Genomic DNA, 17,500 nt, shown 5'->3' on the forward strand with positions numbered 1-17,500 from the left:
GTAGCAGCACATTTAGCACATAACACAATTGATCCAAAGTGCTCAAAAGGTTGCAGTGTTAAGCAACAACATAACAGTTTACCAGTTATGAAGGGATTCTTCTGTCCTCCAATCCAGTACTATTACCATAAGATGTTGCATATTGTGATTTTGATGAGGGCACAGTTGCACATGACTATATGCTAAACTGAGAGGTAACTGAACATGGAAATAATTGATGAATGAAGTTGTATTTCTTTGAAATGTATTTTAATCAATGCATCTAATATATTCTTCTCTCTCTCTCTCTCTCTCTCTCTGCTGTGTAGATTACGTGGATGGGAATATCCACCACATGGCTCTGCTCATCTCTGTGACGGTCTGCAGTATCATACTGTCACTCATCATCGTCTTCTGCTACTTCAGGTGAGAGCTGCAGCCCGTATGTGAAGACCCTGTGTGACAGCATCAGAACTGCCATAGACACTGATTTACACGTTGATGAACTCTTAGCACTACAACAGATTAACAGCTCAGATAAGCTTTTTTTAGGACGAGCATTTGATACAATGGTTTCATTATGAAATATTATAGTGTATCTTTCCTTCTGTCTCTCTCTCTCTCTCTCTCTCTATCTGTCTTCATTTTTCTTTCTTTCTTTCATTCTTTCAATTTTTCTCTAAAATCGTACCTGATACTCACCCCATGGATCTTGTTGCAGGTACAAGCGTCAGGAGTCGCGTCCGCGCTACAGCATGGGTCTGGAGCAGGACGAGACCTACATCCCCCCCGGAGAGTCCCTGAAGGACCTGATTGAGCAGTCGCAGAGCTCAGGCAGTGGCTCAGGGCTCCCTCTGCTGGTGAGACCCAGTCACTACACTAAATAAAGCATCTCTCCACCACCACCACACCAGTCTTACATCACCTTAAAAAGCCATTACAGTGTTTTCATAGTGGCCGCTTTAGATGGAGAGTTTCATGTTTACTTAATCACCCTGGCTTTTATGTAACCTAAGAGGGGTAATTGTGTTAATGTGGGTGCACCTATTGTGCGCTAGTACTTGGCAAGCCTTGGTGTCAAGTAATATGATTGAAACAGGAGAGCAGGTGGTTGAATGTTACACGATGTACAATCCCCCCCTCCACAACTCACACACACAGGCACGCACACGCACGCACGCACACACACACACACACACACATGCACGCACACACGCACACAGGCACGCACACGCACGCACGCACACACACACACACACACACACACACACACACACACACACACACACACACACACACACATGCACGCACACACGCACACACAGGCACGCACGTACACGCACGTACACACACAAACTAACACCTCCTCTCTCCCTGTCCCCCTCTAGGTGCAGCGCACCATCGCCAAGCAGATCCAGATGGTGAAGCAGATTGGCAAGGGCCGCTACGGTGAGGTGTGGATGGGCAAGTGGCGCGGCGAGAAGGTGGCTGTCAAGGTGTTCTTCACCACCGAGGAGGCCAGCTGGTTCCGCGAGACCGAGATCTACCAGACGGTGCTGATGAGGCACGAGAACATACTGGGTAAGGAACCGAAAGGAAAAACACAGCAGTTCCACCTGTTCTCAGCCACAGGAGAAGGTTGTAGCCAGAATGTCCTACCAGCCAGACCGCTCTTCCCTTACCTATGAGTAGGTGGGTGCAGTGGTGTAGTGTGGTATGCAGGACTACGCAGTATACCCACTTAAAATAGGCAAGGATACGTATTAACATTTGGGGTTGATCACAGTATATCCACTACAGCTAACTAGACAACATCACAGTATATCCACTACAGCTAACTAGACTACATCACAGTATACCCACTACAGCTAACTAGACTACATCACAGTATACCCACTACAGCTAACTAGACTACATCACAGTATACCCACTACAGCTAACTAGACTACATCACAGTATACCCACTACAGCTAACTAGACTGCACCACCGGGTGGGTGTACTTAGAAACGATTCCTAGCTGACATTCAAATTAGTTTCTTGCTCCGTTTGATTGACTATTCAAAGCCCAGTAAATGACAGGTTGTTGTTGGGACAAGATAGGCAAACAGTACAGTAGATGTAAATTCAGTCAGGGCCCTGAAAACTAAGTAGCCTGCCAAAATCATTCTGCCCTCAGGGCATGTACACTATATTGCTATACTAATGATATCTCCGTTCTCCTACACAAACTACACAAGATGGAAAAATTAGAATATATTCCAAAAATACTTTCCTGGGTCGAGGAGCAGGGTCAAAACATATCCCCCAGCAGTAACCCTCACGTAACCACCAGCAGTTTTGAAGACACCCATAGTTGTTATTGCATACTAAAGACTATATGTATCTGAGGGGCTCCCTTCACCCCCCCCCGAGGCTCAAATGACAACTGTGGTGGAGGCTGTCCTCGATCGCTGACACGTTGTCCCTTTGAGCGAGCCCATTAGCACAAGCTGCCTGCGGAATTTATTGAGGCCACTGACCTCGCTGTCAGATGAAACCGCCTCAGTTCTTAGTGGAATGAAATCAAACATGACTTCCCTCCCTTGAACCACCCATGTCTGTGCGAACACGCAGGCTTCTCAGCATTCTACTCTCATACCTCCACGAATCTCTCTCTCCCTCCTCCTCTCTCTTTCTCCCCTCCTCTCTCTCGCTCTCTCTCTCTCTCTCTCTGCCTCCTTTTCTTTTCTCTCCTTGCCCCTTGTACATCTCCTTACCTCCCTCTTTGTTTTTTTTCCCCATCCCTGCTTCTCTCACTTTTTCTCCCATCCTCCCCCTCTTCCCTCCTCTTTTTCTCTCTCTCCATCTCTTTTCCTCCCTCGCTCTCTCCCTCCCCCTCTCCTTTCCTCTCTCCATCTGTCGGTCCACCTCCAGGCTTCATCGCGGCGGACATCAAGGGCACGGGCTCGTGGACGCAGCTCTACCTGATCACCGACTACCACGAGAGCGGCTCTCTCTACGACTACCTCAAGTCCACCACGCTGGACTCCAAGGCCATGCTGCGGCTGGCCTACTCGTCCGTCTCGGGCCTGTGCCACCTGCACACCGAGATCTTCGGCACGCAGGGCAAGCCGGCCATCGCCCACCGCGACCTTAAGAGCAAGAACATCCTGGTCAAGAAGAACGGCACCTGCTGCATCGCTGACCTCGGCCTGGCCGTCAAATTCATTAGGTTAGTGAAGGGGGGAGACAGAGAGAGGGGGGGGGGGAGAGAGAGAGAGAGAGAGAGAGAGAGAGAGAGAGAGAGAGAGAGAAAGAGAGAAAAAAAGAGAGAGTGAGGGGAGTGCACTATAATCCAAAACCCTCCCTTCACAGAGTGAACAGATAATATTTCCTCAGCTTATTGTTCAGTGGGTTTAAAAGTTAAATTGATGCTATACAACACATTACAAAACAAAACAGCCCTATTAAAACATATTTTTCTATTTATCTTTTTTATCCATGTTCTCTAACATTTAATATGGCTCATCAGAACTGTTTTTCTCTTCCAGTGACACAAACGAGGTGGACATCCCTCCCAACACGCGGGTGGGCACCAAGCGCTTCATGCCCCCGGAGGTGCTGGACGAGAGCCTCAACCGCAACCACTTCCAGTCCTACATCATGGCCGACATGTACAGCTTCGGCCTCATCCTGTGGGAAATCGCCAGGAGATGCGTGTCCGGAGGTAAGACCCACCGCACCGCACCGCCCCCCCGCGCCAACAACATCGTGCCCTTTCCGAGCTGCGCCGCGCCACGCCGTGTCGTGCCCAGTCATTCCTCCCGGCTCACGGCGAGCGGAGTGCCACGCTCACGTTACATAACCGCTTTCAACAAGCGGGCCCTCTGTTGGTGCTGGCAGCACTTCAAAGTGGCTCAGCGAGTTCCCAGAGAGGCACCCAGGAGAGTGTCCCTGCCGAGTCTGCCACATCCACACGCAACCATGTACACGTGTAAATGTTTAAACAGAAAATGGATCAGACCCTCAGAGGATGTATATGCTCCCCTGTGGTATAGCTTTCAGAGTACACAGTGTGAATAGGAGATGTGTTCTGGCAAACGCTTAAATGCTAAATGTACTATTTAAAAGGTCCTCTCCATGAAGTGTTTTTTGTAATATTTGTGTGTCGTTCGCTGGTGTTGACATGTTGGTGGTGGTGTGTGTGTGGGTGTTTTGCAGGCATAGTGGAAGAATACCAGTTACCGTACCACGACCTTGTGCCCACTGATCCTTCATATGAAGACATGAGGGAAGTGGTGTGCATCAAGAGGTTACGACCCTCATTCCCCAACAGATGGAGCAGTGACGAGGTAAAGGCCACACGAGACACACACTCACCAATGCACACATACACACACACACACACACACACACACACACACACACACACACACACACACACACACACACACACATATACTTCCACACCAAACATAACCACACTGCACCCCCCCACCCCCTTCATTGATTCTTTCTCTCTCTCTCTCTACTCTCCCTTCTCCTTCTCTCCTTTCTCCCTCTCCGTCTCTTTCTCTCCAAACAAACTAACTGTGTTTGCTGTATTGACATGTTGTGTGTTTATTTTTGTCCCTGTCCCTGTGTGTGTGCGCAGTGCCTGAGACAGATGGGCAAACTGATGACCGAGTGCTGGGCCCACAACCCGGCCTCTCGCCTCACCGCCCTCCGCGTCAAGAAGACCCTGGCCAAGATGTCCGAGTCCCAGGACATTAAGCTCTGAGAGGAGCCGACCGACCAGACAGCGCCGGCAGCAAATAAAAACAAAAAACACAAAAAAACAAGAAAGACATATCGCTTCAGCTACCCACAATCCCTTGCTCCACTGGGTCGAAACGGGATGCCCCCCCAGATCAGGTCGGGTCAGGTTTGGCCCAGCAGCAGGAGCCGTCTCCCCCGCACAGAAGTTGAGGAAGAAGGAAGGGAGGATGAGGAGGAGGGGGGGTGTCTCAGAAGAGGAAACGACGAGAAACTAGGGGAGATAAGAGATGAGAAGACCTGTTTTGGGAAGGGTGTTTTTTTCCCTTCGGTGGGGTTTAGGGTGGGTAAATCTAACGGAGTGAATTATTTAGTCCAAGAGGCCTGGACGCGGTCAGCAGGTAGTGCCTTTAAAAAGGAAGTGGTCTGTCCTTGATCTCTGCGCTCGGGAGCCCCTGCAAGGACGGACAGCCCGCGGTGCTGGCGGCCAGCAGAGAAGCTTCTCCTCGTTGCTTTCTGTGAAAGCTTTATTAGACCACAGACTTTTTGGTGTTGATGTTGATGTTGTTGTTGTTTGTTTATTGATTTTCTTCCTGAGGAGGGAAGCTGAGGAGACGGAAGTGAGGAGATGGAGGTGGGGGATGGAGGGATGGAGGGGGGTGGAGGGGTAGAGCCCAGCGTTTGTGAACCAAACAGCGGGACACGCACGAGGGGATCAGCGTCGCTCGGACAATCAGAGGCCTCAGCTCAGTATTGACTTTTCTCCACTCCGTCCACTGCCTGGTTCCCCTGCTGATGGCTGGCGCGATGTGTTTGTTGACCGGAGGACAAGGGCAAGACAAATCAGGATTGGCTGTACATCCCTTTTCTCTCACTCTCTCTCTCTCTCTGTTTTAAGTTCTCTTGGACTTTGTTAGTTGTGCACTGGCTGGTGGTATACCTGAACCAAAGACTGAAGTAACGTAGAGGTCATTAAAGGTCAATAACAGATGTCTGTCTATATTCACTGGCGACGAGTGGAATTGTAATTCTCGGTATCATTGTGAGGCAGACAGGCACACCATACCTGTCAACACTCCCGCTTTTCCCGGGTTTCTCCCGTATTTCAAGGTCATCTCCCGGCACCCTCCCGTTTTGTTATTTCTCCCGGAAAACTCCCGTCATTTGCATGGCCATCAAACTTCATTTTAAAATCATTGATGCATTCAGGTTGCCAGATTGTGTATGAAATACACCCTACACATACACGATCACTTAGTTTCAATTTTGTACCGTTTTGTCATAGGCTAAAACCTGGCAACCCAAAACCCAAATAAGGAAACGGGTGCCAACAGCGCAGCCTGAGTCTCGTCGTAAGCAAGCGGGCTAGTTGAATGGCCTACTCGAGAACTAGCTGTTGTGAAATTGTTGGGAATTTAATTGATTAACACATCACATAAACTGTTATTGAGTGTTGTTGATACACTGAACTTGTTCCCTCGGAACCAAATCTGACAGCAAGCAGCTTTGGAGTTTTGGAAGTAGGCTGGCAGCTGGTGGATACATAACTGGCATGCGTAAGGTAATGGTAAGGTAAAAGCAACGACCGAAATGCAGTGTTGAAACACGTGTATGAAACGTATTAAATATGCAAACACAGATCCGGTATAAACACTGACCCCCCCCCCCCCCACCCGAAAAAAAAATCTCCCGTTTTTGGAAAGCTAAATGTTGACAGGTATGAGACACACACAAGCACAGTTTGAAGGAGAGTCTAGGAAGCCTTTCCATTTCAATTGATTGTCATGTCAACATGTTAATTTTTCACAAAATCCTCCACAAGATATGGTTGTTGCCATCCATGAGTTTCAGTGCCCTGAGGTAGTCCACCTATCAGTGGTGGGAAACTAAACTAACCATCATCTTTGTGTGTGTGTGTGTGTGTGTGTGTGTGTGTGTGTGTGTGTGTGAGAGAGAGAGGTGTGATAGTGTGTGAGCGATATCTGGGGCTACTGTATGGCGCTTAAGTTCCTTTAGAATGTTCTGGACCCCCCCCCCCCCCCCATCAGTCATTAGTGCCTTTCTCTCTGTCTTGTTAGTGATTCAGTGTAGCAGTTTTGTAGCAGAGACTGGTGTTTGTATTTTACAGTTCACACACACAAACACACACACACACACACACTGCTGTGTTGAAGCACCAGTTTAGTTCCACGCTCTGAAACTAGCATTGAAATCCAACACACACTGATTTGTTTTCTTTTAATTTTTGGTCAGAATGGACAAGCAGTGTGTGCCCTGCCCTGTTTTGATGGCTAACTGTTGAAAAAAAAATACTGTTAATGTTTTTCACAAAGCATTTCTTATAAACAGACGTTCAGTCTGAATAGAATGTGCTACATTCATTAGAAAGTGTCAACGCACCTGCTAAAGAGAGAAACCCTGACTTCCCCTGACTGTTTACTTATGTTAGCTGGCTAACTAGGTGAACACATCATGACCCCGCCCCCCCATCCCTCCTATGTTTTAACACAATCAATGTCTCCCTTGTTTTGCTGTGTGTGTATAGAATGGAGTCCTTCCTCCTCCTCTCCCTCAGGGCGTGTGCCTTATTTAATCTGTACATACCTGTAAATGAGAGTTGATGAATGTGATATAATTAATGGATGTGCTAGGCTTTACATTCCCTTAATAAAATGTAATTCAGTTCCCCCAATATGCCTGTGTTCAAGTTATTCAGCCTAATGTTACTTCATTTTGCCCAAATACCAGTTATTTTGCCTACTTGCCTAAACACTGTGAAAATACAACAATGACCAATTCCACTTTGCACGAAAGGTCAAGCAATATGTCAGTGGTCCAGGGTGGTGATGGGTACATCTGAATAGCCTTTTCTGGGCTTAAAGAACTGTGAAACTTGTTTCTATGGTGATGTAAAGAAAACACACGCAGAGCACAGTTTTCAGCATTGCTTATAAATATAATTTATTAATTGTTTTAAAAATTCTTTCTTACACTTTGTACAGTAAATAAACTTGACCAAGGGGAGGAGACGCGAGCAATTTCAAGGGGTCATTAATGAAACGTGCCAAACCAGAGCGGACCACACCCTCACTATACAAACCGTACGAGTATAAATCAGTTTAACAAAATAAAAAGCACTTACTAGCACTGCTCTAGTCATAGTTATATAAAGAAAGCCAACTTTGCATAGTAGACACAGCTTTTACAAACACGGTGATGAGTAAACAACAAACAAATCCAACTGAAAATACAAACAGGATTATTTTTTTAACATGGTTGTCATTTTAACATCGTAAGAAAGTTGAGTGTTTCTACTCAATAATGATAGCATACTCTGATATCCTGCTTTCATACCAATGCTTTCCCATTCATCTTGCTGTACGTCTCTTGAGCCTTGTTGAGCCTGAGGTTGGAGTTCTTTTTTTAAAAAAATGAAAAGATGGCTTGGGCAATCATCATTTAAGTCTCGCCATATCCATTAAATTCATTAAATGATCTACAAGCTTTTGAGTCAAACATTTTATCGTTTTGTGGTCACATAGGAACACGAACAGAAACATCACAAAATTGTCAGCCACAAAGGCAACATGTAAAGCGAACAAAAATCAATCACCATTTTTTAAAATCCCATATTCCATACAGAGGGAATACTGCAACAAGGAATGTTAAATCTGTAAGTTCTTCTGTGTCTTGATTTTATTTTATTTTAGGTTTCTGAAAAAAACTGAAAAAGAAAATGCATGTCTCAACACTGACACTCTGATGTCTTTAAAACTTGAGCATGAAATGGTTCATCTTTATGTTCTCCAGCTGGTTAAAAATGAGCGCTGCACACCGAGAGATTCATTTTGCAAATGATCTGGCTATTCATGTCGACATCATTATTAGTAAAAAGCGGACACACACAATTGTTTGTCAGTATAGTCTGATAAGCGGCAAGTGCTCCAATGCACTGTTGTTGTAAAAACAGGAGAAACGAAACCGAAACGAACAACCCCCCAAAAAGTCCCCAATACACAATAGCCCACTGAAATCAAAACAGAAACATAGTCATAGGAGTCAACTGGAAAAGGCCACTTCAATGTACTTGGTATACATGTCCTGTATTTACAAATTCAAAATTACACAATTCTATATGACTATGTAGGTTTCCTCTTATTCCACCAGGTGGCAGCAGTGAACTAAAAACTCTTTTTGAAGAAAAAAAAAAAACGTTAAGGAGAGCACTGAAAGAAAAGGTTAGATAAGATGTGATACAAAAAAAAAAGATGTTTTTCCTTTTAAAAATGAAGCAAAAACATGACTTATGCATACAAACAATAACAACAATGATTCTCCTGGGGTTGACCGTAAGTGGACCAGGAGGGGGACTGGGGCGTGTGCATAATTAGAGTCGTGTGACTGGGAGAGGGGGACGGGGTAGAACATAGATACTGAGGGTTGAGGATGGCTGATATCATCTGAAACTAACCCTGGACCCCCCCCGGAGGTCCCCACATCTGGCCCCCACATCTCCTCTCTCCGCCCCATCCTCCCACTCCAAATATTAGTTAGTTAGTAGCCTGCTTGTTCAAGGTCGCTCTTGGGTGGGGGTGGGGGTCGATGGGGAGAATCATCCACATATCTGGACAGCAGCATAAATCGTTTCCATGGAAACTGTATTAAACAATCTGTACGTGAAGGTGCACGTACAGTGAAAAAGACTATAGAAATACCTATAGAAAGAGATTTGATTTTTTTTTTGTTTTAACTTTAACCAATACTCTTGTTTCATATATATGTCCACTTTGTTGTTTTGTCAGTAAAAGATAAATCACAGCACAATTCATAACATTATCAAGGTAAGTGTTTTTCTCTTTTTCATATTTTTTGCTCCCAGACCGTCTCTTTGTTCATCATACGTCTTCATACTTCAGTCTGTGACCTGCGTGGTCTGGTGAAGGATTCTCTTGTTTGTTCGCTTGAAGCCCCCCCCCCCCCCTTCCTCCACCTCTTCTCTCCTCTCGCTTTCACAACGTGCGCGCGCGCTTGCGTGTGTGTGTGTGTGTGTGTGTGTGTGTGTATGTGTGGGAGTAGCGCCGTATGGCTCTCGCTTCCGCTCCGAGGTCACTCTCACAGCTCTATCACCATGGGGACTATGTTCTCATGGCGACCCATTTCCTCCAGGACGGCGGCCAGCTGGTTGAGGTTGCCGTCGGGGAAGTGTTGCGCCTCCCACAGGTCCAGGATCACACCGGTCGGACTCGACTTGGTGGCAAAGTAGTTGAGGTACCTGAACAAGACACAAACGGACAAGGTAGCATTACAAGGGTGTGTGATTAGGTGTGTCTGTGTGTCTGTATGTGTGTGTGTGTGAGTAGGTGTGTGTATGTGTGTGTGTGTGTGTGTGTGTGTGAGCAGACAGAGAGCTCCAGTGGAGTGGACACAGTCTCAACTTGGTGGCAAAGTAGTCCATGTCCCTGTGAGCTGGAACAAGGTGGCAGACAGACCGGTGGGATAATGGCCAAGCCAACGTGTGGGATTTATTTAGTCTCTCTGTCTGGTGTGTGTGTGAGCGTGTGTGTGTGTGTGTGTGTGTGTGTGTGTGTGTGTGTTTATGTCTCTCTGTCTCTCTCTGTGTGCGTGTGTGTGTGTGTGTGTGTGTGTCTGGTTTGCGTATGGTGACAGAGAGCCAGAGTGGAGTGGACACATGCCAGAGGACTGCGCGGCGCGCGCGGCGCCGCGTGGGGAAGAGCTGCCCTGATCAATCAGGCCGGGGAACAGCACCAGGGCCTCCTATAGGCACAGGCAGCCCACCCCCCCCCCCCCCCCACCCACCCGCAGCCCCCCGCAGCTGCCACGCCGCACCACACCACCCACAGCACTCTAAGCCCTCCCATTCTCCTTTGATCAAAACACTTGTGACTCTAAGTTGACACGCAGCTTGGCAACTCTATTTCCTGAGCCTCCCCTAATCAAATGAAGCTCCTTTTTAAAGAAAGCAAACACGAAGCGAAAGTGAATAAAGGAAGAGTTAAAAAAAAAAAAAAAAAAAAAAAAAAAAAGACAAACGAGAATTTCTGTCTGTAAAAAAAAGAGGGCCTTTTGCTTGGTCAGATCCTGCATGGGCTGTCATGTTGGTCAGCATTAAAGGCGCTGCATGCTGCAGGGCGGGGTTATCTCTTCTGGCTCTTCTCCTGCTTTCTCTTCCCTCTTTTGCGGTGCCTTCGTTTTGACCCTCTCTGATTATGCATGCCTGACTTAGGAGACTGAGCTCAGGATGTCAGTCCTCCGCTCTCCCTCCCTCCCACCCTTCCTTTCTTCTTCCCTTGCCCTCCCTCGTTCTCTCTCTCTCTCTCTCTCTCTTGCGCTCCCTCTTTCTCTGCAGCCTGTGATAAGGCTTCTCCTGCTGGGAGCTGAACTCAGTAGCTGCAAACAGAGCATGATTTTGCTCCATACAGTGGGAAAGGGAGGTGAAAAGGGCTAGCTTCAGCAGGACCCCACATTCTCTCCTCCAAACATCGCTTTCTTTCTTTCTTTCTCTCTCCTTCTCTTTCTCTCTCACTTCCTTCGTTCTCTCTTCTCTCTCACTGTTCAGCCTCTCTCACCTCATTTAGCTATGTGCATATCAAATGTGACAGATGGGTTCGGCTTCCAGGATCTCGCACTGCTGGGCTTTTTTTCTCCTTGTGTGTGTGTGTGTGTGTGTGTGTGTGTGTGTGTGTGTGCGCACGTTTTTCTCACTAACTTCATCAAAATTCTGTTTCTGGCACTCACATGGCCTTTCTTTTCTCACTGTGTCTAAATATCTCTGCTGGTGCCATGTGTGTGTTCCTGTGTTTGCACATTATGTGGTGTGTGTGTACCACACATCTGCAGGTGTGTGTGTGTGTGTATGTGTTTCTGTATATTCCTGTACTATATGGATAACAATATACTATGTATTATGATACACTATTAATACCAGTATACTGTCAGCATATGTCTGTACATGTCTTTGTGTGTGTGTGTGTGTGTGTGTGTGTGTTTGTGTGTGTGTGTGTGTGTGTGTGTGTGTGTGTGTGTGTGTGTGTGTGTGTGTGTGTGTGTGTGTGCGTGTGCATGTGCATGTGCCTGTGCTGACCTGTCCAAGTTGAGTTTGTGCGCCAGCATCCTCCAGTCGTTCCCACGGGACTGGGGCGCGTCCAGGCTGCCGCAGAGCTTCTGGCGGATGGACAGGGGGATGCGGAAGGCGCTGGGCCCCACCAGCGTGGTGATGTTGCTGGCCGGGTCCATCAGCGAGGTGTCAATGCTCTGGGAGTCCTGCACAGAAGAGCAAACACAGAGCGGTCAGTGGTCCATGCAGAGCACAGAGTGGTCAGTGGTCCATGCAGAGCACAGAGCGGTCAGTGGTCCATGCAGAGCACAGCAGTGGTCAGTGGTCCGTTAATGTCACTGGACCCTTCACATGGGTTTGGAAGCCTGTTCCAGTGAGACTGTGGGGCTTTTCTGTGTTTTTTTTTTGTTTTTTTTTTGTCCTTTTGTATTTACATAAAAAGATGGACAGGATGCTGATCTGGACAAACAAACAAATAAACAAACAAACAGTCCAAGAAAATGTCGAAGGGAACAAAACCGGAAAAGAAGAGACGCGCAGCAAGGCTGGACCGACCACCCTCATCTGTTGTTACCATGGCAAGGAACACAGCAGTCTCCAGCGATCTGACTGTGGTGGGCTCGTCTCTCACTCTCTCTCTCTCTCTCTCTCTCTCTCTCCATCCCTCCCTCCCTCTCTCTTTCGCTTTCTCCTCTTTTGGCCTTCCTTTGGCATCCGTAAAGCAATTTTACCAAAGCGAACTCCTCATCCATCTCTCAATGGGAGGGATAGCTCTCCCTCCCCCTCGCCACGACACACACACACACACACACACACATCTCATCTGCAATGCCAGCTATGCCTGATTATAAATGCCTCCCTTAATGAATTCCAATAATAAACAAAGAGCCCATTATGGAACCCAGCTTTTTCCCCCTGCCTTTAAGTGCCATAAGAGAGGCTTGAAACATTTCCGCTCCAAAACAAACCGCACCGAGCCCAAGACAATACTGCAGCACCGCTGCCTGTGTAAACAGGATTATCAATTAGAGGGGAGATGAAGCAGGCCACTGAGGATTTTAAGAGAAAAACATTATTGACACAGAGCTTTTCATACAATACAATGAGCCAAAGCAGACTCTCTCTCTCTCTCTTGCTCTCTCTCTCTCTCTCTCTGAGTCTTGCTCTCTCTCTCTCTTTATGTCTCGAAGGATAGATTTTAAATGCAGTATTTGTTTTGAAAGAAGCATTTCTTAAGAGGCCATTTTTCTGTATGGAGTGGTAAGAACTAGTCATATTTCCTTGAAAATATACTACTCGAGGACAGCTCTATCGGCGGTATTACAAGTCCATTTCAGCAGAGAGGTGAGCGAGCCTGATGGGGGATTAGAGCTTGAGTGGATTCAGGGGGTGACAGCAGCCGTGCGGCTGAGGGGAGAGAGAATCGGCCCTTCCTGTAAGCAAGGAGCCCGACGGACGATGGACGGAGGCGTTGGTTTTACCTGACGGGCGGGAGCAAGAGAGAGAGAGAGAAGACGGAGCAGCGAGCCATGAGAACGCTGCGGAAATGGATGGGATTCCGATGCCTCATCCAGGAGCAAAATTTAAAATGCCGTGGGGAGCGGGGGCCGGGTCAATAAGTGAGAGATTATTTATTTATTTAGCGCTCCGAGGCCTTCTTTTACAATCCAGGAGCTTTAATTAACCCCTATGGAGACAGCAAACATTTAGAGACAGGGAGCTGATGGCTCGCAATCAATAACGGAGAGGAATTCTTCCACTCAGTGCTCCAGGACAGCATGGATCAAAGCGGGTTTCACTGGCCTGCCTTCAATGACCAATACACAGAGTTTTACATAGCAGCCCACCGAGATTTTACATCAACACTGCCAAACTGACCTTGAAAAGCAATTCAGCAATCCAATATTAAAAAAATTGAGAAATAAAAAAAAGAAGCTGCTGTGCCAATATATTTTCTTCAAAAACCACTACGGGACTATCTTTCTGCAACCATATTCAGTAGCATTGCTGCAAGTTATGCACTCTAGGCATACAAAATGCAACCTAGCATTTTCAATACACCAGTGTCAGTCATGTATTACTTTATTATTGTTACAGCAATAGTTTTACTTGCACAGCCAGTTTCACAGACATGGCTTGGGCCTAGTCCTGGACTAATAGAGAACGCCAATGAAGATTTCCCCTGAAAATGAGCTTACAGTCGTGGACTAGGCTTCATCCATGTCTGGGAAACCGGCCCGAGATGGTGTCAATCAGCAGTAGGAATGTAGCCTACCTCGGAGAGGGCGGTGTTGAGCTGAAAGATCTGGCCCTCGCCCTCCACCTGCCGGACGCAGAGCTTGCAGTCCAGCTCGATGGTGGCGATGCTGAAGCGCTCCAGGGTGAAGGTGCAGTGCAGGGTCCGCTGGCAGCCACTCCACACCTGGTAGAAGGGGATCTCCTGTTGGCCGTACAGACACACACGCGCACACACACACGCGCACACACGCACACACGCACACACACACGTACGCACACACACATCACACACACACAGGTGAAGGGAGAGAGGTTAGAATGCAGGAGCGGGGAGACCGTGCTCATGGACTCATTATATAAAGGAAAGGCAGGGTGGGATTGCACATTAAAGAGGCCTATGTTGTGTATCTCTTTCAAGTCTCCATAGTCCCAGGGCTGGTTCAGACGAGGACAACCCTCGCCTAAGATGCTTCCACAGGGTTTAAAACAGTTGGAAGGGGGAAAAAAATCATGGGAGCATTCTGACAGCCTCATGGCCTCACAGCATATTCACACCCTCATTCCCATGGCTCAGGAGTGAATAACAATGCCCAGAAGCCTCCCTCTGCCCCCACCCCCGACCACCCCCGTGGGCTTGAAGAGCACCCCCTGGAGGGCTAAGGCCTACAGCGGTAGGATGCGTACCTGGTACTTGGCCAGCAGCTTGCTCTTCCACTCGCCGTGAGGGATGTCGTGGACAGAGAGGCGGAGGTTGTGGGTGCTGTCCTTGAAGTTCAGCGTCTTTGGTTCGTCCAGCAGCTTCCCGCCAATCTGCTTCTCCATCTGCAGCACCTCCTGTGGGCGGCCAGACCGTGACAAAACATCAAAGGCTGCTCTGCAGGCCAACCGGCGTGGTGGCGTGCTTGGTGTTGCTTGGTGTTGGTGGATGATAAAGTAACCCGCATTAGCTACATTTGAGCTTCTGCAACACTACATGCAGAACATGTCCAATCGACATTTGTGATGGTCCGTCAAATTCAAGCATGATCTCAAAATAATAGCGACTGTAACTAATTTCCCTCACGGGATCAAAAGAGCATATATACTATACTAATTAATAAATATTTGAGTGTATGGATAATGTTGCCTTACTGCTTTGGACACTTGGATAGGTAAGCAATATTTATGCTTCAGCAACACAGGAACCTATAATGCACAAAATAAGCTTTGTGTGCATATTACATTTTCATGAATCATGGGTCTCTGCCTCTGCCTTCACTGTGCCTGGGTGAACACTTACGGTCCAAACTAACTAACGGAGAGCTCTGTAACAACATGATTGTCCTGTTTATTTGTATCAGGAGTGCCTTAACATCCTACTGCAGAGTTCATTAACTTCCCCTGTAAAACACGGCTGATTGAGCTGGTCAGGTCCGTCAGGGGCACGCCAACAGGAGAAGAAAGGACACAAACTGGTGCATTTTGTGATTTACTATCGAAAGTTTTGGAAGACTAACAGAACAATAACACACAAACACTGACGGTCATCACACTTAAAATAAAAGTCAAAACCAAGGACAGTTGTACATCACATTAATAGACAAAAGACAAAAAAATGGGCGAATTGAAATGAATAATAATAGAAAAAACAGAGATATTACTGATTTTTAAGGAGCTCATTCATTTCTACTACTACATTTGCCAAGGCAGCCACAGTTTGTGGTTTTTGTCCAGTTAAGTTTGGTGGTTAAAATAGGCATACAGTATATTGTGCATTCATCAACCAACATTAGAGTGTGACAATGAGGGTAGGTAAGAGTAGGGAAGAAAGCAAATCCATGCTGTGCTTACCTTCAAGGCATCTTGCGTGTCGTCCAGGCAGTACACGCGGATGTGATACTCCAGAGCGGTGGTGCTGACCGGTCCGAAGATGGCCAGCTTCAGCCGCTTGGCCGTGGCCTTGCTGATGGACTGGCCAACCAGGCAGTAGGTTCCCAGCGTCTCGGTGAGGACGTGGCATGCCTCCTCGTCCATCTGGATGTAGCAAGGGGTGGCGAAGTTCTCCTCCCCCACCACCACCACCTCCTGGAGGAGCGGAGGAGTCAGAGAGCAATTGAATGGGAGGATAAACGGATCATTGTGCACAGTGAGGGAGATTAAGGCGAGATGTAGGATGAAAGGATTTCAGGTTGGATTTGAGTTTATCTGCGGTGGATGCAAGTCTGTATGATTGTGTGTGTGTGTGTGTGTGTGTGTGTGTGTGTGTGTGTGTGTGTGACACTGGTCACATTGGTCACATTGCATTGGTATGATATACATGTTTCTGTCTGTTTATTGGATTGCTGAGTGCAGCCTTCACTTAGATGTCTGTCTTCTTTGTCATATTGGCTACGGTATGTGATTGTGCTTGAATGGCCTTGTGTCAGTGTGGCCGCACGCAAGACTTAAAGTGAGTCCACATACATAAGTGTATCCTCTAGGATGATAGGAGGTGGAGTTTATGACCGTGTGTATGTTTGTGTACGAGAGCGTTAGCATGCATGTAATGTCTACATCTGTATAAAGCCTTTGTGGCTATGTATTGCATTGCTGAGGACAGACTTTACACAGATTCCTGATGTCTTTGTGTGTGAGTGAATTTGAATGACCCTGTTTGTGAGACACAAACAGAGCACAATCAAAAGAGACAGACAGAAACCGTGCATAATATTCATAGACTTCTGTGTGTGTGTGCCATGTATGTGTGTGTGTGTGTGTGTGTAGAGCACCACCAGAGGAGATCTATAGCCCACCCAAGGATTGACCCCTCTAATACGTCCCTGAGCCTAGAAGCCTGTTCCCATTTCATTAGCGCCTGATGCGGGCAGACAGCGGCTCAAGCTGTGATGCTCTCTCACTTTTATTATTTATTATCCCGATGCCCACACATGAGCCTCACACCATCATTAATTTCTGGCCTATTATGAGTGGGGGTAAACCTGAAAAGGAATTAAAAATACTTTACAGTAAGCTTGGCCGTTTAACAGCCATTTCCAGAATGGTCATTAGCTCTCTTTACTAGTCTCTGGAGAGAACTAGGATCAGGCTCCAGTCATTAAACAACAGAAAAGAAGGATAGAAATGGTGGGGGAGAGAGGGAGAAAGAGAACAAGAGAAAGACAGAGAGAACAGTGAAAGACAGAGAGAAAAGGGTAGAGTAGTGGAGAGAGCAATAGGGAGATGAAAGCATGGGCAATTTTAAAGAGGATTTATGAATGCTCTTGCAAATTTTATCCAATTACCTCAATATCACACATATTGTTTTGTCTGTAAATACACCTCTTTTCCTTCGTTTCTTTCCCAGGCATGGAGGTAGGCTATAGGCAGCTCCCTAGTGTGCTTTTGAAAGCACGGGAATTGAGTCACCCCCCCCCCCCCATCTCTCGGCCGGCTCTTTAATGTCCAACACGGTCCCCTGGTCTCGGCTCTTTTCCTGAGCACTAGCCACTCTAAAC

General features: G+C 47.1%; 2 protein-coding genes across 5 annotated transcripts in view; one reads left to right on the plus strand and one right to left on the minus strand.

The window, feature by feature from the left end:
• bmpr1ba (bone morphogenetic protein receptor, type IBa) overlaps nt 1-5,868 on the plus strand; it is a 50,583-nt gene extending 44,715 nt beyond the window's left edge. For all 3 annotated transcript variants that reach the window (XM_042100299.1, XM_042100301.1, XM_042100300.1), the window contains exons 6-12: nt 309-405; nt 701-839; nt 1,368-1,560; nt 2,894-3,191; nt 3,511-3,686; nt 4,181-4,311; nt 4,614-5,868. In XM_042100299.1, coding sequence (XP_041956233.1) covers nt 309-405; nt 701-839; nt 1,368-1,560; nt 2,894-3,191; nt 3,511-3,686; nt 4,181-4,311; nt 4,614-4,739 — 1,160 coding nt within the window. In that variant the 3' untranslated portion in view covers nt 4,740-5,868. The remainder of the gene's footprint in view (nt 1-308; nt 406-700; nt 840-1,367; nt 1,561-2,893; nt 3,192-3,510; nt 3,687-4,180; nt 4,312-4,613) is intronic.
• Nucleotides 5,869-7,649: 1,781 nt separating this feature from the next.
• Nucleotides 7,650-17,500, minus strand: part of si:ch73-72b7.1 (netrin receptor UNC5C) — a 143,397-nt gene continuing 133,546 nt past the window's right edge. For both annotated transcript variants that reach the window (XM_042100275.1, XM_042100274.1), the window contains 5 exons: nt 15,858-16,091; nt 14,712-14,861; nt 14,065-14,229; nt 11,817-11,995; nt 7,650-9,986 (listed from right to left, as the gene is read on the minus strand). In XM_042100275.1, the coding sequence (XP_041956209.1) occupies nt 9,827-9,986; nt 11,817-11,995; nt 14,065-14,229; nt 14,712-14,861; nt 15,858-16,091 (888 nt within the window). In that variant the 3' untranslated portion in view covers nt 7,650-9,826. The remainder of the gene's footprint in view (nt 9,987-11,816; nt 11,996-14,064; nt 14,230-14,711; nt 14,862-15,857; nt 16,092-17,500) is intronic.

Source organism: Alosa sapidissima, chromosome 8, assembly GCF_018492685.1.
Source record: "Alosa sapidissima isolate fAloSap1 chromosome 8, fAloSap1.pri, whole genome shotgun sequence".
NCBI classification, from domain to species: Eukaryota; Metazoa; Chordata; class Actinopteri; order Clupeiformes; family Clupeidae; genus Alosa; species Alosa sapidissima.